This window comes from Lepidochelys kempii, chromosome 2 (genome assembly GCF_965140265.1).
Source record: "Lepidochelys kempii isolate rLepKem1 chromosome 2, rLepKem1.hap2, whole genome shotgun sequence".
Taxonomy (NCBI): domain Eukaryota; kingdom Metazoa; phylum Chordata; order Testudines; family Cheloniidae; genus Lepidochelys; species Lepidochelys kempii.
In genome coordinates this window covers 38,261,032-38,288,338 of record NC_133257.1, presented here as the reverse complement: position 1 = coordinate 38,288,338, position 27,307 = coordinate 38,261,032, and the positions used below count along the sequence as shown (strand labels likewise).

The 27,307-nt window shown below is 42.0% G+C and overlaps 1 protein-coding gene across 4 annotated transcripts in view; it reads left to right on the top strand.

The window, feature by feature from the left end:
- The window catches only part of GRHL2 (grainyhead like transcription factor 2), a 103,079-nt gene that overhangs the window by 13,814 nt on the left and 61,958 nt on the right, over positions 1-27,307 (top strand). For all 4 annotated transcript variants that reach the window (XM_073330421.1, XM_073330420.1, XM_073330419.1 and 1 more), the window contains exons 2-5: positions 11,331-11,520; positions 20,158-20,225; positions 21,826-22,216; positions 25,629-25,684. In XM_073330421.1, coding sequence (XP_073186522.1) covers positions 11,331-11,520; positions 20,158-20,225; positions 21,826-22,216; positions 25,629-25,684 — 705 coding nt within the window. The remainder of the gene's footprint in view (positions 1-11,330; positions 11,521-20,157; positions 20,226-21,825; positions 22,217-25,628; positions 25,685-27,307) is intronic.

Below are 27,307 nucleotides of genomic sequence, written 5' to 3'. Positions count from 1 at the left end.
ATTCTAGACACTCAGCTTTACCATATGCACCCCTGGCTTTTGAAGCCTTTTACTCTATACTTGGCTAGGAGAAAGAAACTGTTTAACTATACTGTGAGAGGGTGCACTCACTGCTGGTGGTGCCTCTTACTGGCCATCCTGGGGATTAGCTCTGCCAGGTGCTGTGCCCCCCTTCCAGTGGTGTCTTCACCCATCCTGTCTCATCCTGCAGTCCCTCTTGCTCCAGAAACTGCAGCCTCCCCTTTGTGACTCGGCCCTCCAATGAGGTCACTAGGTGGTTTCCCTTTTCTGGGGTAGGAAAGTCTCTTACAACAGGCTCAGGCAGTTTTCCTGTTCACTGCCCTGCCACTGCCACTTCCCTAATGGCTGGCTGGGGAACCCAGGCGCACCCTCTACTTTGGGTTCCGGCTCAGGGACCCTCTATTCAGCAGTCAAGGCCTGTTCCACCCCATACCTTGCTGCATTTCCCTGAGCCCTTTCCTAATCTTCTGGTTCTCCCCTCCTTCTCTGGATCTGTCAGCTTCACCAATTCCTCCTCCCAGGAAGCAAGTGCAGGCTACATGTCTCTGCAGCCTCCAAACACTCCTCCCTCCTTCCAAGGAGTGACTGCAGCCTTTCTCATCAACCCTCATCTGTTGCTAGCTTCCCTGCTTCATAAAGCCAGGACAGCTCCTCCTCCAGCTGGACTTCATCAGCAAATTAGGTCTTAGCACTCCCTGGCTCTTCTCCAGGTGTGGCCTATACAATAATTGGCCTAATTTACCCCATCAGGCCTTGTGTAGGGTGGACACTCCATCAGCTATACCTTGAGTGTTGCAGAATGACAACGGAGTGTGCATTTTGGAGATTGATAGATAGATAGATAGATAGATAGATAGAAGGGTTTGATGTCTAGGCTAGAGGCTGATGAGAAATAGCTGCTACTTATGACAGCTGCTTGCTGTGTTTTTGCGCAGCCTTTGTGAGAGCAAGGGAGAGAGCTTTGCAGATGGATGGGAGGAGGAGGTTGGCACACTTGGTGAACATTTTCAACAGCCGGAGAAGATGCCTCTGTGAAATGCTGCAGCTACTGAGGGGGCACAGTCCACGATGCATTATGTTCCTACTATGAGGGTAAGGGTCACTTGTGAACAATGTTTATGCGTTTGTATATCATATGCCTCTATATAAATCCATTGTACGCCCACATCTAGAGTGCTGTGTGCAGATCTGGTTGCCCCATATCAAAAAGAATATACTGGAATTGGAAAAGGTTCAGAAAAGGGCAACAAAAAAAAAAAAGGGCAACGTATTAGGGATACGGAACAGCTTCCATATGAGGGGAGATTAATATAACTGGGACTTTTCATCTTGAAAAAGAGACAACTAAGGGGGGTATGATAGAGATCTATAAAATCATGACTGGTGTGGAGAAAGTAAATAAGGAACTAGGGGTCACCAAATGAAATTAATAGGCAACAGATTTAAAACAAACAAAAGGAAGTATTTCTTCACACAACATACAGTCAACGTATGGAACTCTGGCAGAAGATTTTGTGAAAGCCAAGTCTATAACAGGGTTCAAAAAGAACTAGATAAGTTCCTGGAGGATAGGTCCATGCATGGCTATTAGCCAGGATGGACAGGGATGGTGTCCCTCTCCTCTGTTTGCCAGAAGCTGGGAATGAGCGATGGTATGGATCACTTGATGATTGCCTGTTCTGTTCATTCCCTCTGAAGCACCTAACATTGGCCACTGTTGGAAGACAGGATACCGGGCTAGATTGATCTTTGGTCTGACCCAATATGGCCTTTTTTATGTATACAACTTAAATCAGGATCACTGTGCTCGTATTAATGTGTATGTTCAGTGCTGCTAGCTTTTGACATTCTGCATATAGGGATTCTAGTATACTGTATGTGGGAATTTTTAACATAGAGTATGGATGGATTTTATCATAGTGCATGTGAAAGTGGGCATTCTTATGAATTAAGTCAGTGGCTATATGCATTTTCATGAATTGTTCTAGATGCAAAACCATGCAAAGACATTTTCAATAATTTTTATAATAAATAACAAAATACACCAATTTGAAAGTTGTGATCAGTAAAAAAGTATTCAAGCTTCATAAGATTGTGTAAATTGAAAAACACTTAAAAAACCTTTAAGTTATAAAGTATAGTGTGCAAATAAGTTTGTGCTTTCAAAGTCATAAATGTATATACATAGGGCGCTCAGTACTGCTCTCTGCATCTTGGAATATGGGATGATGGTAGAAGGAAATCTCCCTGTGGCTCACGGACCATGATTTTCTTTGTCTTGTGCCACAGACTGCCTAGAAAAAGACCTCTTTCCTGGCATTGTTGCAGTGAATGGTGTGTCGCAAAATGTGGAGGTTTCAGAGGTAGAAGGCTGCATAGGTACATAGGCTATGGCTTAGGCAGGGGTGAAAGTAAGTCTAGGGACTTACAGGTACGGAGCTGGGCTGGGGCCAACTCTGGCCCCCGGAAGGGGCGGGGCCTAGGGCGGAAGGGGGCTGGTCTGGGGGGGGTCAGAGCCAGCCCCGGCCCACCCTGTACCGGCAAGTGCCTCCTTCCCCCTCCCCAGGATAACAGCGGCAGGCAGGGGCTCTGGCAACAGTTTGAAGGGTCCTGGGTGGTAGCGGCGTCCAGAGCCCTGGGCCCTTTAAATTGTCACCGTAGCCCATCGTAGCTCTGGGGAAGTGGCAGCAGGGCTCCGGGGATGATTTAAAGGACCCAGGACTCGGCCGCTGCTACCGCCTCGGGCCCTTTAAATCTCCACCCCAGCCCCGCCACCACTACACCAGGGCTCCACCAGCGGGGCTCTGGCAGCAATTTAAAGGGCCGGGGGCTCCAGCTGCTGCTGGGAGCCGCAGGCCCTTTAAATTGCACCGGGGAAGCTGATCCACCCCAGTATGTGCACCGGCTCTTGCCGGTACGCCATACCGGGGCGTACCGGCTTACTTTCACCTCTGGGCTTAGGCCTTGACCCGAGAGCCACTAAGCTCTACAGGACAGTTGTTTGCCTTTCCATCATCTGCAGCAGCTGTGTATATATGGACCTAGCCATGTCCCTTTCCTTTTCTTTCTCCTTTTCTGTCATGCTGCAGGAATCCTTCCCTCCACTCCTCTGTCATGTATCCCTCTCTTGGGATGTTCTTTGAACATGTCATGCCATGTCATCTCTTGAGCTCCTCTTCCTCCTATGCAGGTTGTACAGATGTTCACTCAGTGTTAGCACCCTATCCCTGCTCATTATAAGGTGTCTGCTGCTATGGCAAGACAAAAAAAAAAGAGAAACAGGACAACTAGTTACTGTTCAAATTGAAGTCTTCATGCCAACAGTAACCAAATGTTGCTTTTTCCTTGATTTTGGAATTCTATTCCTGAATCTCTTCCCAGTCTTGGGTGAGCTTGGAGATGGTAGGATGTCTTCACAATCTTCTCTGTTTTTATAGGACACCTTCGCCTATGATATGAGGGGGATGGTTTGTTTAGCCAACTTGGGGAAAGGGGTAATAAATACATGGTGGGCTGTGGGTGTTGGCGTGGGGGCCATCTAAAGATGGTGCAGAAGAGGCAGGGGAGTAATTAAACAAGCACCTCTGCAGGCTGTCCTTACTCTGGGGGATGTTACTTTGAGGCATGTCACCAAAAGGCAGAGAAGGATTCTGTTCAAAAAGGCCATGGGCAAAGCAGAAACAATATGCTGTGCTGCTGTTTATCAGGGTGGTGCCCACAGAACCGGGGTACAACTAATAAGGAGCCACAAACTGTGGGCAGTGAGAGAAGAGCTGCATTGCTGTGCAATCTTCTTGCCAAAGCAGAACACTCTCTTTGGCTTAGGTTCTGTTTTTAAAACACCCATGACTCAGCACAAAGTGCCCTGTAAAATAAATAGAATGCTGCAGTAGTCCAAAGGGAGCTGAAATCCTTATAGTGCCTTACAATAAGGTTATTTTTGGATATATTTATGTCCCATTACTTTTCTGATTTACCTCAGAATACTGCACGTTGGCTAAAAGCTGAGGGCATTAACGAAACTGTGAGCAAGATACATGATTCCAGTGTTTTTCTTCTCTGTGTCTGCCACTATAATAAAAATGCCTTTACTTTACACCATCTTCTTTTTAACCCATGTGGTGCTGCCATCTTGGCTGGGGGTGGGGGAAGAAAGACCAGGCAGGAGAGAGAGCAATAGAGCAATAGTGTGGAGGTTGAGGGGGTGGACAGGACACAGCAAGCTTAAGGCTTGTTGTGTTTTTTGTTTTGTTTTTATTTTTTAATTGATGCAAAGGACACACCAGTTTGTACACTCTCTCTAGTGTGGCCGCCATTTTGAGCAACAGATGCATGGGGCTAGGATAGACCAACGGAGTGACACTTGGATGGTCCGTGGAACTAAGCTGTTTGATATATCATAGAATAATAACTGGAAATTGTTCTCTCCACAGATTGGGGCTCTGCCCATGATCCACATGGTTTCTCCAGATGTGATTCAGGCAGTTCCTGGGTCTCCAGGACTGTGTCTGCTTCTTAGTTCACTGGCCCAGTGAGATCAGGGATTTCATTGTCATTCTCCTCCTGGTCTTCATCATGGTTGACGGTTGCAGGGGTGTCATTGGTGGTGTCCACAAAATGCAGTGGCTGAGTTGTGGGAACTCTCATAAATATACAGTCCAACTCATCAGAGAAACTGCAGACTCTGTGAGCTCTCCCAGAGGTCCTGTTATTGTCCTGCATGCTCTTAACCTAGCCAGAATTCCTTGTTGTGGCACTGCTTAGGTCCCGATTGTACCCTTTTCCTTCATTTGTTTGGACAGCCATATGTGCATTGTGGTGGCTAGATTTCAGAAGGCAATGAAGTCCAGGCCCTCAGCATGAGGCCACACTGAAGCAAAAGGCATGACTCTTTAACAATCGGGAGTATAACACAGGTATGTGAATGCCCCACAAGCTGGATTCACAAAGGTCAGAACTTGGCTGTGTGCTAGCATTTAAACAAGGAGGTGACATCTGGTCGGGATGACCATGGAGTAGTAAAGGACACACAGGTAGACAGATGGGCTAACCCAGGTGCCCAGCAAAGCAATGTGGGATACCAGTTGGAGGACTTGGTAGATGAGCAACAGCTGCTTAGGGATGGGGATTCAGCCACACCTACTTTGTTGTGGGTAAATTCATCCCACATCTCAGTAAGTCTGCTTCCAAAGCAGGCTTAATAGCACACATTAAAACAACAGATGATTCGCAAGAACAAAATAATCTTGTTTGTGGATGCAAGGCACTTTAATGCGACATAACTCCAACTAACCTGCTATACATTTCAGATGTAGACAAGCCCTAAGCAAAGGCATTAACTTCATTAGTCATAAAAATCAAGCATGAGGCTGCCAAAACCCATAGCCAGGAAACATAGGCAATGTTAAGAGGCCCAACAACTTGCCAACCAAAGCCCCACTGAATAAATCAAACCCCACTCAGACCACACAATAGATCCAAGGGGTAAGAAAGTTTAAGAAGACATACAATGATGGAGAATCACATGAAGTTGTGCCTCTCTCTCTCTGGTACAGACAGAATAGGTGGTTGCCTGGAGCAACAAAATGTCCACTAACTATTTGCGTCTGTGTGTGTCTCCAATCTGGAGGAGTTGGACATTGGCTGTTTGCCTAGAGCAGCAGAAACCCTCGAGCTAGCCCCACTCAAAGGCCTGGTGGTTAGCCACTTGGTGTAGCTTCTTGGTGTAGAGGAAACACATTAATGAAAATGGTGACTTAGAATTATAGAATCATAGAATATTAGGGTTGGAAGGGACCTCAGGAGGTCATCTAGTCCAACCCCCTGCTCAAAGCAGGACCAATCCCCAACTAAATTATCCCAGCCAGGGCTTTGTCAAGCATGACCTTAAAAATATCTAAGGAAGGAGATTCCACCACCTCCCTAGGTAACACATTCCAGTGTTTCACCACCCTCCTAGTGAAAAAGTTTTTCCTAATATCCAACCTAAACCTCCCCCACTGCAACTTGAGACCATTACTCCTTGTCCTGTCCTCTTCTACCACTGAGAACAGTCTAGATCCATCCTCTTTGGAACCCCCTTTCAGGTAGTTGAAAGCAGCTATCAAATCCCCCCTCATTCTTCTCTTCCGCAGACTAAACAATCCCAGTTCCCTCAGCCTCTCCTCATAAGTCATGTGTTCCAGTCCCCTAATCATTTTTGTTGCCCTCCGCTGGACGTTTTCCAATTTTTCCACAATCTTCTTGTAGTGTGGGGCCCAAAACTGGGCCTTGCTCCGGTACAGCTGTCATGGAGCAGACTGCAGGGCCCTGGAGCAAGATGCACCAAGATGCATCAGTCCTGGTTTACACCTGTTCACTTGGCCTAAGTTAAAAGGAGTAGGTAGCAGTGCACCATGTACTGATGTAGCTGTACCAGTGGCAAAAACAAGAACAAGGAAAAGGAACTTAACTCTGTTCTGGTGTACAGCCAAAAGTGAAAACAAAGGAACTGTACATAGACTGTGCACATAGAGAGTGTGCATCACAACACTTTCTTCCTGGTCATTTCAATCAGTTATTTAGTCCCCCCTGATTATAGCCTTTTCTGCTCTGCCAGTGCAACCAGTGGCCAGAGAACACCTGTTGGCAACCTTTTCTTCTTTACCAACATACCCAACCACCTCAGACCAGTGTTCTGCTCCCCCTCAAAGGAGACCAGAAGAGCATATTCACAGCTCTGCCAACTGGAAGGAAAATGTACTAGAGACAAGTCATAAACAACATCATGTCAAATGGGCTTGAGGAGAGGCAAGTCATGCCAGGAATTGGGGAAGGAGCCTGCAAAAGTGCCTAGCATGACCCACGTGCAGAAAGAATTTAGCCTAGAGGGATAGAGGAAATTGTGAAATCCTGTCTATTAGGGAAGGAATGGTTTGTACCTGGGAGGGCCAGATGAACTGTTTAGTTCTTGTAATGTTTCAGAAACCAGATCCTAGGAATGAGGGAACTTTATCTGAAGCATGTTGGATGTGTGCATTTCTTGGAGAGTCAGAGGGCAAAGTGTGGCCTGGACAACCCAATGATGGGACAGATTAGAGTGAACCCTCCACATTTGCCCCAATCTCTTCAACCTGTGCCTAGCTTTTGGTGCTTAACAGGGGAATTATGTTATTGTGACATGAAGTTTCTATGGACATTCTGAATCTCATGGTATTTGTGAACTCCAAGTGGGCCCAATGCGGGTGGCCATGCTCTGGGGAGTAGTTTACAGGAAATCAAATATGGGAGCGGGAGAGAGACAGACACATGGATGGGAAGGGGATGCTATTGCTATTAATAATGCCTTGTGCCACTCCAGATGCCTAATACTAGGATTGCCAATTTTGGATGGATGTCTCCCTGGAGGTTTCATCACATGACATAATCTTTAATTAAATATTAATCTTTAATTCATGGAGACTCCAGAACAATCCTAGAAGTGTGGCAATCATACTTACTATCTCAAAATGAGTTATTTAGGGGGAGGTGCTAGTTCAGTTTAATTTAAACCTATTCCAAGTTTACTTAAGCTAAACTGGCAAAACCCACCGTTGACCTTTACAATAAGAGTTTTCACATAGGGGTTTGCAGCAGTGTAAGTTTATTGGTTCAAATTCATACCTTTGGTTGTAGTTGTGCAACTTTCCTGTGTACACAAGGCCTCAGACTAGGCTTATACAATCATGGAGCCAATTTGCTACAGTGTGTAAACATTTTGTTGTACTAAACCTGGCCAATGAGTAATGTGACAGTTTTGCTGTTCTTCATAAGCTTGTATCCCTTCCTTCCACCTCACTCCCATCCTTCCTCCGCATCAAAAAATTGGTGAGTTCTGTGCAGTGCTGACAGGCGATGTAAGCAATGCAGTGTCTACACAGACACTGTGTTGCCCTAACTACACTGACCTAAGCACTATGCCTCTTGTGGAGGTGGAGTTATTAGGTCGGTGTAGTGGGGGACTTACATCAGCAGCAGCAACCCTGTAGTCTAGACACTTACAGAGTTAGGTCAATGTAACCTTATGTCGACCTAACTCTATAGTGTAGACTAGGGCTAATACCGCATTCTGCCCATGGCTAGCTCCTCTGACAACAATCAATTGGTTGAAATGATTTCACAGTGCTTAACTTGTGATAATTAGGTCTCAGCATTAACCCCCCTGTGAGCTGACTGCAGGGCTCAGGGTAGGGAAGATGTTTTTATTTCTGTTAGTGTTACTGTTTCAGTTTGTTTTCAAGCTCCATAAAATGACAGTGCTTTTGTTTACATGCTGCAGGCCATCTCTATAACCAGAGGAGACGGGCATTTTATTTTTAAATATGAAAGCATAGATCTAGAGAAAATGTGTTCAATTCCATCTGAAGGAAGACCGTAAATCCTAGTCTTCTGATCTCCACTGCCATGAATTTTTACCTCCCCAGGCTATTTAATTATTGACAGGCAATTCAATTACACTTGTCACCTTAGTGTCTGAGTACCCTCCAAAATGATATCACTTATAGAACTCTCCTTTTTTACCCCTTTAAGATGGGTCCTCTCTAGGACTGAGTGCTTAGAGGCTGATTCCTTCTGGTTTGGGTGTCTTAACATTTCTCCAGACAAGCGTGTTACAATTTCAAACAGGTTTCAGAGTAGTAGCCGTGTTAGTCTGTATTCGCAAAATTTAAAATTTAAAACAGGTGATTCTTGCGATAAGCCTGTAGCACTCACACTATGAAGTCAGTTATGATTGTCAAATGCAAGCGCTCCAAGGGACAGAAGAGTAAATGTTTGTAGTTTTTGATTATGAGCTAAGATCACTGCAGAGGAGAATGTATGTGGTGTTGATGCTGCTCACAATGGGCAGTTGCCCATGTCATAAAACCATCATGTGTTTAGTTAAAGGAGAGCTTTGTTCAGGAAAGAAGAATCTGAAGGGAATAATTACCTCTTAGCTGGAGAGAAGTGGCTCTTCCAGGGCGGGAACAAGGTTTCAATCACCTCTTAAGCACAAAGAAGGAGGTTATTGCAAACCTGAGTTGCGGGTCACTAACAATACAAAGCTGAAAAGGAAAACAGGCCTTGCAGTTCCTTACATCTATCTCTTGTATTATAAATAAATGCTTTATTTTCCCTCACTGTAGCTGTAGTACCCAATTATACATATGGAAATGAGAGGGGGAAGCCCTAAAATAGTGCAAAAGGCCAGATGATGGTGGAAAGGCAGTTCAAAAAGGAAAGGAGGATCTTAAAGTCAAGATTTTTTAACCAGAAGGAAAAAATAATCGGAGATCATTATTTTGGTTATTTGTGTAATGAAGTTATGAAATGCTCTCTCTTGCAGCTCATAAAATTTTGATCCATGTACTGGCTGATTATTTTGTTTTTCGTTAAACAAAGTAACATGCAAACAGGGCTGTGTTCTGGAGAGACGATAATCTCTACCCCCCAAAATCCTTAATTATTCAACAAGAAAATGCACTTTACAAAGCCCGTTCAACCATCAGTAGCGTTCAATGTGAAGTTTGTGCTTATCAGTAAATTCACAGTAGGATTCACTGTAACTGTAAAATTGTGGTTCAGGGCATGTCCCAGGGGAGTAAAGGGAAGGGAAGCACTTATTTTGATTTTGAATTCAGTTTGACCTTTATTGTCTCCTATTTCTCAATTCAAATATAGGACTAGATTGCACAGTGTTTGTGTTAACAGAAGTCCCACTAAGGGCTTGTCTACACTACTCAGCTTTTAGTGACAGCCTTGTCGCTAAAAGTCAGCGTGTGTGAATGCTCTCTATCGGTATTTTGTCGGCACTTTTGCAGACAAAATACTTCCAGCCCCGCGAGCTGCAGTAGCTTTGTCAGTAGGAGAGCGCTCCTGCCGACAAAGCTGCATTCACACCGCCACTTGCGTTGGCAAAACTTTTGTCTTTCACGGGGGGGGGGGGGGCTTTTTATAAATACCCGTGAAAGACAAAAGTTTTGTCGACAACGTCACAGTGTAGACATACCCTAACTTCAATTAAAGTTTTTCCTGCTTAAGAACTGTAGGATTAGGCCAATGGTAATTAGAGGAGAACCAACACATCTAAAATGAGCAGTTTTACATAAATGTAAAAGATTGTAAGGAATTTTTTAAAAAAAACTTCATAAGGCAGGCTAGTCATGTAAATAGGCTGGCAAATGAAGAGAGCACATTCAATTCTAAGTCATTTTTATCCAATTTGATTCTTCCTCGGAGAGCTGATACATTTTTTTAAAAGGAAATGTTTAAAAAAGATTTAATCAGGTGCATAGTTTGAACAATCAAACTGACTCAGTGCTTCCAATGAACAATGGGATTATCCGCCTTTCAATCCAGATAAAACACTTCCCCCCTGGGTTACTTCTGATTTTTGTGTAGTTATTATACTTTGCATTTATATAGCTGTATATCTGTTGGATCACAAAGCAGATTATAAAGGTGGTCATTGTTATTTCCATTTCCAGTAACTGAGGCTTTGTCTTCAATGGAGATTTCAGCTCTTGGTAGTCAGCCATCAGTGTAGTTGCATCAATGCAAACCCATGATGTCTGTGGGCAAACCCACTATAATGCCATGATTCACACAGGTTCCCAGTTTCAAGAAAGGGCAAACTACACTTGTGCAAATCATAGCTTATAGTGGTTTCGCCTGTCTATGGCAAGGGTTTACAGCTGTACTGGAGGCTGAAGTCCCCTGCATATACAATGCCTGAGGCTCAGAGAGGTTAAACGATTTGCCCACAGTAGGTCAGTGGCAAGTGTGGGAATAGAATCCAGGTCTCCTAACTTCCACCCCATTGGACAAGAGATGCCCCAATTATTGAAAGGCAATCTGAAATCACTGTCAAATTACCTTCCAAATAAGCAAGAAGGGAGAAAAATAGTTCTGCTATAAAACAGGCATATTTCTTAAATGGAACAATATTACCTGTTGTTTTACAACAATTTGAAAATTATTTTAACAGATACACCAATATACATTGTACAGAGTGAGGAAAACAATGCACACAAATCATCGGGCTGCAGATGCACACCAGTTTAGTCTTCTGGATGCATAGATACATATCGTTAAGGTCTGAGGATATCTATCTAGTATTGATGCATGTTTTAACAGCAAGTTTGGGACCCCAATCTTGGCTTGACACTGTTAGATCAATTTTACTCCATTTTGTCTTATTTTTACTCATCCTCTCTTGAAAAGATTATGCAATAGAAAATTGTAAGGTGATTTGTGGATCTGAAAGGAAAAATCTCTGGTGAATTACCATTGCGTGCCTTGTGTTTTTACAGTAACAAACGCCTTGTGGCCTTAGTACCAAATGAGACACCATTCAATACCAGACGAGCCTACACAAGTGAAGATGAAGCCTGGAAGTCGTACCTGGAAAATCCCCTAACAGCAGCTACCAAGGCTATGATGAGCATAAATGGAGATGAGGACAGTGCTGCTGCTCTTGGCCTATTGTATGATTATTACAAAGTAGGTAACTTGATTGATATATCGTCCAACCCTTCTAATTAGCAGGGATCTGTTTTTAAGGCATACCAAGAGAGAGAATTATGCTGCAGAACAATTTCCAAATAAGTTTCTTCCCACTGGACACTAGCATTAAACTCCCTCTCCATTTCAAGAAGACAACTTAAAGGCCTTTTGATTTAGCTATGACTGGGGATTAAAGCTAAAATTACAAACCTTAAAAGAACCCAGCACCCACTGTTTTGTTCAGTACAGTATTCTTGCTTTTCTTCATTTCTAAAAGCCTCTGATGAATATAATTAAGATTTCTTTTGGTTTATAAACCTGGAGTATTCTTTAAAAAGCAGAGACCATGCTCATCTGGAGGTTTTTCTGTGGTATCACGACTCATTTTGGGTAAATTGAAACTTTTTATTTTTGCCCACTCTTTAACTGGCTTTTCTCTCTTAATGGCAGTTCCATTTGTTATTGTTGTTGTTATTGATTTGTATTAAAGTAGTGCCCAGAGGCCCCACTGGGCTCCGACCCCATTGTGCTAGGCACTGTGCAGACACAGAATAAGAGTCAGTACCTGCCCCAAGGAGCTTACAGTCTAAATAGACAATGAGAGAGACAAAGGGTAGAAGAAAGGAAGTAGTATTACGCTGTTTACAGATAGGGAACTGAGGCGCAGAAAGATAAAGGGATTTAATCAAACTCACATAGGAAGCCTGTGACAAAGTCATGATTTGAAAACTGACACCCAGAGCAGTAGCTTAACCACGAAACCATCTTTGTTCTCATATCTCCGATAATGTCTAAGTATGGCTGTTGCTAAGACTCTGGCCCTGATTACTGGCTCTGACTGAAGTCAAAGCAAAACCACAGAGTGCTTCTTACCAATTTTGCCATGCAGTACCTGTGTGAGAAATACCATTTTAACCCCTGCAGCGATCCTGCTCTAAAGCATGAGACTCAATGCTGATTCCCGTTTGTGTAATCTGAAGTTCTTGTTGTTTCACTTAAATTGTCTTGGTCCCAATGTCTCTGATGTCTTGGATGACATTTTTTTTTACATTACTTTTACAATGAATGTACATTTTCACAACCAAGCCATGTTTCATTGGGGTTTCTTTTTCATGTTTTGTTTTTAACTAACCAAACAATATTCACCTCAACAATTTAAAATCTCTTGAAAGTATAAAATAAATTATCTAAATTGATCAGAGGGGTAGCCGTGTTAGTCTGTATCCACAAAAACAACAAGGAGTCTGGTGGCACCTTAAAGACTAACAGATTTATTTGGGCATAAGCTTTCGTGCGTAAAAACCCACTTCTTCATATGCATGGAGTGAAATTGCAGGCATATATATAATGGCACATAAAGAGAAGGGAGTTACTTTACAAGTGGAGAACCAGTGATGACAAGACCAATTCAGTCAGGGTGGATGTGGTCCACTTCCAATAATTGATGAGGAAGTGTCAATGCCGAGAGAGGAAAAATTGCTTTTGTAGTGAGCCAGCCACTCCCAGTCCCTGTTCAAGCCCAAATTAATGGTGTTAAGTTTGCAAATGAATTGTAGCTCTGCAGTTTCTCTTTGAAGTCTGTTTTTGAAGTTTTTTTGTTGTAGTATGGCTACTTTTAAGTCTGTTATTGAATGTCCAGGGAGATTGAAGTGTTCTCCTACTGGCTTTTGTATGTTACCATTCCTGATGTCTGATTTGGGTCCATTTATTCTTTTACGTAGAGATTGTTCGGTTTGGCCAATGTACATGGCAGAGGGGCATTGCTGGCACATGATGGCATATATCACATTAGTAGATGTGCAGGTGAATGGCCCCTGATGGTGTGGCTGATGTGGTTGGGTCCTATGATGGTGTCGCTAGAGTAGATATGGGGACAGAGTAGGCAATGGAGTTTGTTGCCATTTACAATGCACACTTTACTTCTCTACAGAGGAGAAAGGACAGTAAACTATCTAAACTCCTACATGCCACAAGGGGCTACAACAGTGATACCCTTAACTCACCCAAAAATATTGTTAATCTATCACACACTTAGCCCAGCAGAAGAGTCTGTGTCCTGTCCCGTCCCGCCCCCCCGCCCCGGCCTGAACATGATAGAGTTCTGTGGTGATCTGGAAGCCTACTTTTGCCATCTCCGACTCAAAGAATATTTTCAACACACCACTAAACAGTGCACTGATCCACAGGAATCCTCCTACCCACTGGACACTAGCATTAAACTCCCTCTCCATTTCAAGAAGACAACAAGAAGAAGAATTCCACGTGGACTCCTCCTGACGGTCGAAATGACAGACTGGACTTCTTCATAAAGTGCTTCCACAGACATGCACAGGCTAAAATTGAGAACAAACAGCATCACTTGCCCCATAACCTCAGCCATACAGAATGCAATGCCATCCACAGCCTCAGAAACAACTCTGACATTATAATCAAAGGTGCTGACAAAGGAGGTGCTGTAGTCATCATGAACAGGTCGGATTATGAACAGGAGGCTGCCAGGCAACTCTCCAACACCACATTCTACAGGCCACTATCCTCCAATCCCGCTGAAGAGTACCAAAAGAAACTACATGAGCTGCTCAAGAAACTCCCTGCTACAACATGGGAACAAATCTACACAGACACACCCCTAGAGCCCTGACCAGGGGTATTTGATCTGCTAGCCAAGATCCATAAATCTGGAAATCCTGGATGCCTCATCATCTCAGGCATTGGCACTCTTATAGCAGGATTATCTGGCTATTTGGACTCTCTCCTCAGACCCTACGCTACCAGCATTCCTAGCTATCTTTGAGACACCACCGATTTCCTGAGGAAACTACAATGCATTGGTGATCTTCCTGAAAACACCATCCTGGCCACCATGGATGTAGAAGCTCTTTACACCAATATTCCACAAAAGGATGGACTACAAGCTGTCAAGAACAATATCCCTGATGAGATCTTGGCATACCCACAAGGGGCCATGCTTTGTCCAGGCTGAGCTTTGTAACTTTGTCCTCACCCACAACCATTTCATATTTGTGGACAACTTATACCTTCAAGTCAGAGGCACTGCTACGCATGGCCCCACAGGTACCCGCATGACCCCACAGTTTGCCAACATTTTTATGGCTGACTTAGAACAATGCTTCCTCAGCTCTCGTCTCCTAGCCTAGCGTCCCTCCTCTATTTGTGCTACATTGATGACATCTTCATCATATGACCCATGGGAAGGAGGCCCTTGAAGAATTCTACCTGGATTTTAACAATTTCCACACCATCATCAACCTCAGCCTGGACCAGTCCACACAAGAGATCCACTTGCTGGACAGTATAGTGCAAATAAGCGATGGTCACATAAACACCACCCTATACCAGAAACCTACCACTATTCTTACCTACATACCTCCAGGACACATCACACAATCCATTGTCTACAGCCAAGGCCTAAGATACAACCACATTTGCTCCAATCCCTCAGACAGAGACAAACACCCACAAGATCTTTATCAAGCATTCTTAAAACTACAATACCCACCTGGGGAAGTGAGTAAACAGATTGACTGAGCGAGATGCGTGCCCAGAAGTCACCTACTGCAGGACAGGCCCAACAAGGAAAATAACAGAACACCACTGGCCATCATGTACAGCCCCCAGCTAAAACCTCTCCAGCACATCATCAACGATCTACAACCTATCCTGGAATACAATCCCCCACTCTCACAGACCTTGGGAGGCAGGCCAGTCCTCTCTTACAGACAGCCCCCGAACCTGAAGCAAATAGTCACCAACAACTACACACCACACCACAGAAACACTAATCCAGGAACCAATCCCTGTAACAAGCCCCATTGCCTACTCTGTCCCCATATCTACTCTAGCGACACCATCATAGGACCCAACCACATCAGCCACACCATCAGGGGCCATTCACCTGCACATCTACTAATGTGATATATGCCATCATGTGCCAGCAATGCCCCTCTGCCATGTACATTGGCCAAACCGAACAATCTCTACGTAAAAGAATAAATGGACCCAAATCAGACATCAGGAATGGTAACATACAAAAGCCAGTAGGAGAACACTTCAATCTCCCTGGACATTCAATAACAGACTTAAAAGTAGCCATACTACAACAAAAAAACTTCAAAAACAGACTTCAAAGAGAAACTGCAGAGCTACAATTCATTTGCAAACTTAACACCATTAATTTGGGCTTGAACAGGGACTGGGAGTGGCTGGCTCATTACAAAAGCAATTTTCCTCTGTTGGTATTGACACCGCCTTATCAATTATTGGGAGTGGACCACATCCACCCTGACTGAATTGGTCTTGTCATCACTGGTTCTCCACTTGTAAAGTAACTCCCTTCTCTTTATGTGCCATTATATATATGCCTGCAATTTCACTCCATGCATATGAAGAAGTGGGTTTTTACGCACGAAAGCTTATGTCCAAATAAATCTGTTAGTCTTTAAGGTGCCACTGGACTCCTCATTGTTTTTATCTAAATTAAGGGTGTCATGTAGGCAGTGGACTCAAGCCAACCTCCGAGATACATCAAACAGGCCTGTCAACCAACAGAGCACTTTAGTACAAATATGACACCACCAACTACTTTGGTGAGAGGTTTTTTGCAGGAGTGGGTGGGTGAGATTCTGTGGCCTGCATTGTGCAGGAGGTCAGACTAGATGATCCTAATGGTCCCTTCTGACCTTGGTATCTATGAATCTATGAATCTATAAGTGAAGATCAGACGCCAGTCCTCCGTGTCTCTGTTGTTGTCTTAGAAAGATACTTTATGTTAATTTTGACTACTGGAGGACAGGTGCTTATTGGTTTTTCTCTAAGCCTGAATGTCTCCTGATTTTTCTTTGGTGTTTTAAAGGCAGTAAACACAATTTTGATTTGGTTTCAAGTCTGTCCTTGCTCAGTTGTCATGGTGGTCCAATGCCATGATGAACTGGAAATAGCTTCCTTCTGCTGTAAGAAATAGCTCAGAAGTGCTGGTTCCAAAAACTGCTAATTCAGCCGGAGAAAAGAGGCCTTGAAGAACTTGGGGCCTTGAAATTTTATTAAAAGCCTGAAGAGCTATCTGGGATAATGAAAACATGAGGACTGTCTGAGGAAGGTAGGAAGGCCCACACACTCTCAGAATTCAAAGAGCAGAGCCAAGAAAGTCTAACTGTAAAGTAAAAAAGGGTTTGTTTTTTTCACATTCTTTGGGATGTGTTAAGAAAGCCTTTTGTTCTCATTGTTTCTACATTAGAAATGTAGATATTGTCTACCTTGTTTTTCCTGGAAGACTCTATGGAAACCTACTTGATTTATGATGTCATAGAAATCATGCAAGTGAAACTTTATTAAGTGAAATAGGAAAGGTTTTTTATTTAGACAGTTTAAAATTCTTTGGGTCTCATTCCTGTGCTTGAGTCAGGGAAGGCTGGGGTGGGGCCAAGGTGGCTTTAAATTACCTTGAGTGTCACATAATCTGGATCCATAGAGAGGCCTGCTTTGACTTTCATTCTGCTTCTCATGGTGCTCTATAAACTTAGGGAAGCAGAGAATAGCTGTAGTTCAGTGTTCTCTGGTGATGCCCCAACATGTCGCCACCGTTACCCTAGATGTGGAACCAGGGCTGGTACACAGCCCTGGCACCATCTCTAGACCAGCCAGGGATGCTCTTTCAGCAGAGGATATTCTCAGGGGACTGTTTTCTCCCACATTAAGGCCCCTTTATGCTGCCAGCCTAGTGTAAAAGGGCCTTGGGATAACTGAGAATTAGGCCCTTTGTATTTTTTAACACCATTTAATTCAAAAGGGTGAAGAGAATGCCTCTTAGTTAAAGATGCAGCACCTCCATGCACTCCAATTAAGGTAAGTGAGATAGTTCCTGATCCACACCTCTCAATAATTCAAGGAGTTCTGTAAAAACAGAACCGAAGTGCTGGTCTACACACAAATTTGCCTGGATTGAATCGAATTGGTTTTCGGAAACTAATTTACTGTGGTGCAAGTCAATGGCTGTGTCTATATTACAAAGACCACACCGTCATAACTACGTCGGTGTAGCTGTGCCAGCATATCCCAATAGTGCAGTCACAACCTACACCAACCTAAGGGTTTTTCCGTGAGCATAGGAACACCACCTCCCCAGACAAAGTTAGCTATGTCGGAGGAAGCATTCTTCCATCAACATAGCTGCAACTACACTGCGGGGTAAGTGGACACAGGGTAAGTCGACTACATTACAAGCGCTACAGTGGCACAACTATAGTGCTATAGCTACACCGCTATAGCGTAGACACTTGCTACAGTGATGGAAGGGTTTTTTCCATCCGCGTAATAAATCCATCCCCTGGAAGGGTGGTAGCTAGGTCGATGGAAGAATTCTTCTGTTGACCAGTGGTGATGACACTGGGGCTTAGGTTGGCTTACCTGCATCTTACAGGGGTATGAATTCTTCACACCCCTGCATGCTGTAGCTAGGTCAGCCTAAGTTTTAGGTATAGTCCATGGCATAGCTACATTAGTTAGATGTGTGTTTTTTTCACACCCTTGACTGATATAGCTATGTCAGCCTAACTTTTAAGTGTAGACCAAGTCAATGTGTGAAGACTTTTAGTTTGGAATAAAAGTAATTATAGGCTTGACTACACGATGGGGCAATGCATACTACAGGGATGTGACTTCTAAAGCGAACTAACATGTTGCACGTTAATTGGTCCATATAGACCTTGCTGGTGTGCTAAAGGTTCCCAAGTGTACAATTAATGCATAGCATATTAGTGTGCTTCAGAAATTACACCTCTGTAGTGCGCATTGCTACACCATGTAGACAAGCCCGCAGTTTGGTTTGGCTAAAGCTAGTCTTTTACTCATCTGAGCTAAATTGACTTCAATCATTTTATTCTTAACTAAGACTATCTACATACCAATGTGTGCCAAAATAGCTAAATTGGTTTTAATTCACTCCTTTTATTATTTTTGTGCAAACTGTATTTATACCAACCTGGAACTTGATACTCCTGGTACACCGGGCCATCGCTAGAACATGCGTCTATATAACGCGAATAGGGATATAATGCGGTCGCGGCCATGGATCCCAAATTTAAGCACTGTACAGTACAATTTTTTTGAGTATAGATGCAATAAATCGACTGCTGAGCACTCTCCTGTCGACTCTAGTACTCCACCAGAACGAGAAGCGCAAGCGCAGTCAATGAGGGAGCATCAACTATTCACGTAGCTGAAGTTGCGTATCTTAGATCGACCCTATGCGGTGGTGTAGAAAAGGCCGTTCTTTTGCTACACAACTGTCCAGCGCATCCTCCGGCCAAAAGACTCAGAACCCGTGACAGTAAAATACGGGTTGAATACTTACCTAAAAACATGACTTCCAAAATCCAGCTGCTTGATCAAGATGTTATCGCCATTTTTAGCAGCACTATCGACGGGACTTGGTATGACAAATGATAGAAAGCGAATTGTCTGTCACCGATTTTCTGAAGAAGTTGACTATAAAAGACTTCTTTTACATTGGCGGCGATTCCTGGAATTTATTATGCGCTGAAACGATAAGCCGCTAGTGGATGGTGGGATGCGAGAGTCGTTTGGCCACCCGCTCCTGGAAGAAAATGAAGAAAGCAGATCACAGTGTGACGAGGAATTCGACTTAGAGGGATTTACAGAGGAGGAAGTTGAAAGAACAGACATGGAGTTGATGCAGGAGCTGTGCCAGCAACTGTCCAGGCTCAGGGTAAATGTTCTGCCACAAAATATCGAATCCTGGATAAGAGGCGATGATGAAGCAGAAGAATTTTGTCCCGTTGCTGAAAGTCTAATGGATGACCAAATTCTTCAGGCAGTACAACCAAACAACATTCCAGAAGCTGAAGAATTGCCCTTCGCCGTAGAAAAAGAAGAGGAAGATGAAGTGGACGTCGTTCTCTGCGACCGTAGCCGGCTTAGAGACTGCTTTGAGAGGGTTTGAGACGCAAGACGTTGAGCCTATAAAAATTATGCAGCTCCGTAGTCTTTTGCTGTTTGCTAAGCGGAAGTGGCACAGCAGCAAGAAGCAAAAGCCACTCACCGACTTTTTAAAGAAAAAACGAGACTAGTTTATTGTAATGTCGACTTTAAATTTCCAATAAAGCAATACTTTTTTTTCTCGTTTATTGTTTCCTTCAAGTGGGAGTTTATTTTCTAAGGTTTTCTATACTTTATGGATGTGACATTTACTGTATACAGTAATTTCATTTTAACGCGGTCCCCGCTATCACGCGGTACTTGGCATGGGTCCCAAATCCCGTGTTCTAGCGAGGGTCCGGTGTATTTCAAAGGTAAAAAGCAAGCAGAATAAAACCTTATTTTGGGGAAAGAAAACTAAAAACCTTTTCAGGCCTTCTTTACACATCCAAGAACCAAAGGAGAGAATAATTCCTGTATTTTTTCCCACCTGGGGGAGGGTAGGGGAGGGGAGTCATCTTTAAGGTTACTGTCAGTATAATAGAAAAAAGTAAGCCCTGACATCCATGAGTTTGACATCCTTGGTCTAAATAAACCTTACCTTTTGTTAGACTATATTAATCTGAAGTTGCAAATACAAACTGTTACACTTGCCTGACCAATGCCTGGTGCTTTTCTCAGGTTCCCAGAGATAAAAGGCTGTTGTCTGTTAACAAAGTGAATGACAATCAAGAAGACCAAGATAAAAGGTATTGTATCATTTAAAATAATATATTAATACACTGCAAGTAAAAGAAACTTTGATCAGATGTGAATCAAAAGAATTGTTATGGCCTCTGACTTCCTTCTGCAAGATAAAAGAACAAAGTCTAGTGTGGGAAGCAACCATTACACAGCTGTACCTATTAAAAAAATTAAATGGAATTTTAAAAAAATGTGATTTGCAAAGTAATAAAGAATCCCAGTGAAGTTGTCATGTTATTTGAAAAAGTAAACCAGAAAAAAATATTGACATTAGAAATACTGCTTTTTTGGGGTAACAAAAGCTATGTAGTTTGGCTTCAGTAAACTGGTTTAGGTAGTTATACTTAGCCTAATCTCATCTCTGTCAGGGAGCAAATAACTTTACATAACACCTTCTTCATTAAAACTACTTTCTGTCAAACATTTTCTTCCCCTCACACCTTTCAGATTACAGCTTTTGCTGTGTCTGGAGTCAAAGCTGCTAAAGGGTCCTGTGTGGCAGGTTAAGAAGAAAACAACTGACTTTATTGAGACTCACAAGCAGGAGAGAGTGAGGCTATGTCTTCCCTGCAAAAAATAGGTATGTTTGTACATCGAGTTAGCTATTTCAATGTAAAATCCTAGTGGAGAGAAGGCACAGGTAACTTTTACCTTAGTTAGTCAAGATCATAGCTATGCCCCAAAGTGGAGTTTGTCTCAGCTAGTTACATAGAGATAAAAACTAACAGTACCTTGTCTCCACTATGATTTACATAAAACTAGGTATCTTGATGCACAAAAAGCTCCTTTTTGACAGTGAAGACATAACCTGAAACTTCTTCAGTCTGCATCTAGAGAGAGAATTCCCCTTCCATCTGGCTCTAGAGAAATTCCACAGCAGGATTGGCAAAACGTCCATCCAACAGAAAGCCAAGATGGCAGTCATTTTCTCATCAGAGCAACTCTCATTAGTTATTGAAAATGAGAACAAAACACGAAGCAGCTGTTGGAAGCTGAAAGCTTTATGAATTAACCATTTCATGTGTGTGACAACTGCACATTATATGGATTTTTAAGGGCACTTTCATTAGAGATAGGGTGGTGCTGCTGAAAGCTACAGTGCACCTGCAACAATTACTGTCCTGCTCTGTTAGGATGGGATTCCTGGAAGTACTTCTTCAGGAATTACATCAGTAAACATGGTCACATCCCGTGGCTATCTGAAAGGGCAGATAGCAAAATATTAATCTCATTATTGACAATTCACTCTCTCTATTCCACATGAAAATTTTTCTACTGTCAGTAATATATATTATTTCTTATAAAACCCTTGATGTTTATTTTGGCCAACAGGCTTTTGTATTGATCTATTAACTATGTATCCAAATAGTAGCCTAAGGAGAATGAAAACTAGGTCACACAGGATTTGTCATACTAGATGAGACCACTCATTCACTGATGTTTCAGAAGAAAGTAACCTTTCCTGGTCCTCAATACATGAAGAAAGTTTTGCATTGCGGGTGTATTTTCTTCCTGACTTCTGTAGCAATCAGCCCACTCCCTAAATGAGGAAATTTGATGCCAGTTTCTATTAGGACAATTCACAGGTTTTTGTTTGTTTCACAGAAATTGTCTTGGTACTAATGAAGCTCAGAGTAATTTGAGTGGAGGAGAGAACAGAGTTCAAGTCTTGAAGACAGTACCAGTTAATCTCTCCTTAAACCAAGAACATCTGGAGTCTTCCAAAAGGGAGTACAGCACAAATGTATCTGGGAGCCCAACACCAATCTCGGTGACTGGAGTTACCGTGGTAAAGGCAGAAGAGTTCACACCAGTTTTTATGGCCCCGCAAGTGCATTATGTTAGGGGCGAAAACGAGGAGCACAGGGGGGTTATCTTCGAACAGACTCAGTATGAAGTGCCCAACATTGCCCCCCATACAAACTATCTCAAAGATGACCAGCGTAGTACTCCTGATAGTACTTACAGCGACACTTTCAAAGATGGGGGAACAGAAGTAAGTTTTTCATTTATGAACTAGTATCTTGGAACTCATTAAAAAGAATCATACAGTGTGACTTTGTGTTGGACAGCACTGAGCACAGTGGGGACTTGTCCTTGACTGGTGTTCGTAGTTACTACTACAATATTAATAATAATAATTATTATTATTATTAATAATTTATAAATAACACAAGCAGCATATTTTAGCTCTCTGCACAACAGAGGAGCAGGTGAATGACCGTGACCATCTTTAGTGAACTCAGCTGCTCCTCACAGTGCTCTTCTCTGCCTTCTGACAGCATAGGGGAACACCATCTTCCTAGATGGTAGTTTGGCTTCGTACCTATTGGAAACAATGAGAGGTGATGGGTATTTTTATAGAGGGCATCTTGTGGCCTCAGTCCCATTGAGAATAAAGTGGGTAGGGGTGGCTTATTTTGAAAGAGGGCAAGTTAACTATTAGCAGGCTGTAGCTTCAGTCCTATTCGCAACAATAGGAGATGGTAGCCATTTTGAAAGTGGATAATTGTTCATGAGCATCTCTTAAGGGGAAGAGTTTATCCACCAACTTCTGTTGATGAATACATTTTTTAGTTGTGAAAAGTAATGGCAAAAAATTACCATTAATCCTAAATAGTTCATTTCAAAAGCTATCTATTGCACCAGATCTGCTCATCAAGAAGGGCAAGAGGGGGAAATGGGTGGCATTAGGAGGGTGAAAGGAAATGTAGAGGTCAAAAGGTAGGGGGAAGATGGGGTATGTGGGTGGGTGTTTGTACAGAGGAATGTTGAGAACAGGAGGGAGGGAAGAACTGATGTGTGCTCTGGCTGCTATGCACTTCTCTGGCAATGCTAAGCAGCTGTAAATTCAGTTTAATTGGCCAGTATGCTCTGGTTGCTTTGTGCTGCTCTAGAGTGCCTGATCCTAGAGGTTAAAATTTTAAAAATAATTTAAGGTTGATACTACATATCTTCAAATCACATAGTAACATTCACCTTTGGTTTCCTGATTCCTGTTAATGTATGAAATTATTAATAATTAAAAAAAACCAAGGAAACTCCCAGACAAAAACTACATTAAGATGGAGTTAAGGTTGAGAGTATGTATGACTCATTTAGGAAAAAAAGATTACAGGGATGTAATTATCTCCAAAACAAGTATTCAAACCCAGGAAATGCAGAATTAAACTTAAAAGAAATACAAATATGTTAAGGTATGGAAATGCATATTTAGGACACCTATACAACCTGAATTCTCTCTGTGGTGACATAATGAGGAAATCTATTGTGCTTTTAAAAATCAGTTTAAACTAAACTGGGAGCACAAGCACTATTATGAATTAATTATAATTATATGGCTTCAACCCTTATGCTAGAAACTGGTAAATACCCTCTTGTAGGAGCTGAGGAGTAGTGTGCACATAGGCTTTCCCCTGGGTAGTTCATAGCACTGATCGCATCATCCCAGTACATGCTGTTGGAATGCAGCTGAACTTTCACAGAACAGTGAATCCATCCTATGAAGTGCTGTCAAACGGACAAAATTAACAAACTGGAAAACAAGAGCGAAAACATATATTTGCTAATACCTCAGTGACATCAGTAATATTTTGTCACATTTTTTTAAAAATATACTCTGTCATTTATATTACCAATTGAAAGTTAGGCATTATGCACTGTCTACTGTAACTTACAAACACGGCTCAAGCCTACCAACGTTCCAGCACATAAGCAACTTCACACATGTAAATATTCTCGGTACATTCAATAAAATTATTCATATGAGTCATGACCCTTGTTTTTGAAAATGTGTGCAGGATGGGCCCAGTCCAGCTCTCTTATTCATGTGAACAATCTCTTTTAAATCAATGTGAATATTCATGTGAGTAAGAGCTATGTGTGTGAATGAGTTTGAGGGCCTTGGACCAATTGTCTCAAGTGTGAAGTGTAAGTTTGTAAAAAGTCATTTTTCCACCAACAAGATTGCCTCCCCACATTTCATTGCCCTATAGCTCATCCATTTGTTATAAAAGTGCAAGTGCAGATACCTTTTAGAAAAATCATCTTGATGTATATTCTTTTTATCAGCCAAGGCAGAATGCAAGAGAATTATGTATAACATTCCATATAAATTACAGTACTATGATCATGATTTTTCATAATATTATAAAAGTGGTAATTTCTTCTATCTGATTGTTGCCTGATTTTAATATGGATTTAAATAATGGATCAGATTTTAAATTGTGTCTCAGCTGGATTAAATAAACTAGTTTAGTTACATACTAATTAATAGAAACTAGTTGTATTTATCTCACAAAAACAAGGATTAATCTTTTAAAATTGCTTATTCTACGGAGACATTCTTTGCATCACTATACCAAGCCATACTGAAAATATCACGTAAAATGATATAAAAATCAGACCAGTCAACTGCAAAGCTACAACCACTGCTGTGCTATGGTAAAAACACTCTGTAATAAACTGACATCTCTTAAACAGGTTTCAAGTCTTTTTATTGCAGAGCATTTTTATCATGGCACATCAATATGTAATTAACCGTGAGTGATGACAAAATAGTATAGTAATAATTAATAATCCATGAGATTATACCTAATGATCCATCAGAGAGGTTTTAGAAACAGTGTATTATGGCCACAAAAGGTAAACTGAAAAAGCAAGGATCTCATAGAATAGATAAGGATCTCTTATCATTTTCCTCTGCTCCATAATGTAGTGTATGGTTCTTTCTTCAATTTATGCAGTGGACATAGTTTTCATAATTCAGCCTCTTGATGCAATATATTTCACATTTTTCATCTATACCTTTTTATAGATCTGTTTTCATTTTGTCAAATGAATCTATTATTCTAATATGATCCTGTGTTACATGCAGAATACTTCCTGAGCCTGTGTCCCCACACCCATCCAAATGAGATGATACAATAATACAAATTTTTATGAGCCTCAGTGTGTGGGTTGTGGAGGACAATTAGAAATAGATTCACATAAACCCTCTTTAAAAATATAGGCACCGTAAAAGCTTTCATTTAATTTTCAGCTTAGGACATGCTTGCAATTGTGAGTCATGCATGTTATTACAGGTTTCTTCTAAACATCTGATAATGTAAGGGCAAGCAGAACACAAAAATACCTGCCACTTTACTGATATTGTTATAATGAACTAGGTAGACTGACAAAATCCAAACACTTATCCAAATAATTTCTCTGTGTCAACTCTAGAAGTGAAACCGCATAGGGACTACTCAGGCTAATAGGTATTTTGAGTCTGAACTACCTTATAGTTTATTATAAGGGTTCCCTAACTAGAAAAGTTTTAATATGATCTTGTCAGTAATTGTAAATTTCTTTGTATCCAATAATTCCTTATCTATTGTTTGTTTGTTTTTTATTTGTATAACTTTTAGAAGTACCGCAGTGCATCAGTAGGGGCTGAGGAATACATTTACGAACAAACAGCAAGGTAAGTTACTCAAAGACAAATGGGAATAGATGGAGCTGGATTGGCCTCATATTAAAATATAGTATGGAGAACCCCACTTTGCCACCACTAGGGATGTACTGCTGGTCCCCTCCATTGCTCTGCACATTGGCTTTAAAATCTGACTAGTGTGTGTGTCTTCACTGAGGGCAGGTCTACACTTACTGTGGATCAATGCTGTGGTGATCAATCCACCGGGGGTCGATTTAGCAGGTCTAACGAAGACCTGCTAAATCGACCGCCAGTTGCTCTCCCGTTGACGCTGGTACTCCATCAGAACAAGAAGCATAAGGTAAGTTGACAGGAGAGTTTAGACACTGCACAGTGTAGACACTGCAATAAATTGACCTAAGCTATGTCAATTCCAGCTATGTTATTCACGTAGTTGGAGTTGCATAAGTTAGGTCGACATAACCCCGTAGTGTAGACCTGCCCTGAGTGTCAGGGCCTGATTCTCTTCCTACTTGCACAAGCTTAAATCAAAAATAACTTTGCTTAAGTCAATGGTGCTGTACAAATGTAAAACTGGTGTGAGAGGAGAACCAGGCTCTTGGTACCCCAAATACAGAGCACAGATTGCCAGCCTGCTCCTGGAAAATCTTCACTGCCTTCCAGGACGGGAGGATGCAGAGCACACATGTCTGAGGTTGTTAAATCAGCTCCCCCAATTTTATGAAATTCCCATTTTGTTTTGTTTTGTAACAATTGGTTGTGGTGATCTTTGTCACTATATATTGTGGTACGTTTCTGTGTATTTTGTATTATTTAATCTGGTGGTGTCTGTCACCACCCAGCTAAGTACTGCAAAATAAAACTAAAGTTTTGGAGAAATAACCAGTCATTGCTGTTAGCTACTAAATGCAGCAAAATGCATGCATATAAATGGACAAGAGCTAGATTAGTCATTGACTCATATTAGCTCTGATCCAGGAAAACACTTAAGCATGTACTTAACTTTAAGCACATGAGTAGTTCAATTTATATCAGTCAGACTATTCATGTGCAAAGTTAGACATATGCTTAAGATTTTTCCTGGATTGGGGCCCTCATGCCTGGGGCTTTTTTTTATGGTGTAGCTTTCTTAAGGCCCAGTCCCTTTCTGATGAAGTCAATGACAAAACCCCCATTATCCTCAATGGATCAGGACTGGGTCTTTAGACAGGAGTATATCTGCAGCATCAATGCAGCATAGTTTCCATTTCCTGTGTTGGGTATTTTTGAAACATAATCCAGGAGTGTTTGTATTGTCAGCATTTCTACTAAGGTGAAAACCTTTAGCATAAGAGCCAAGGACAACTTCACGTGATAATTTACCATTCAGAAAGGAAATGCCTCCTCTCTGTGAATTATATAGCATTCTACTAAGTGTTCCATACCCTGTATATATAGAAATGAATGCTTCATATGAATAACATGAACATAACTTAGGGCCTGGTCCAAGACCCACTGCAGTGGATTGAAAGATTCACATTGATTTCAAAGGGCTTTTAGATCAGGCAGTTGATGAGATTCGAAACAGGCTTAGAAAGTTTTCTGAATAATAACTGCAGTTACATTTGCTAGGGTAAAAATGACAAGTGATAGCAATGCTCATGCTTTAGGGCA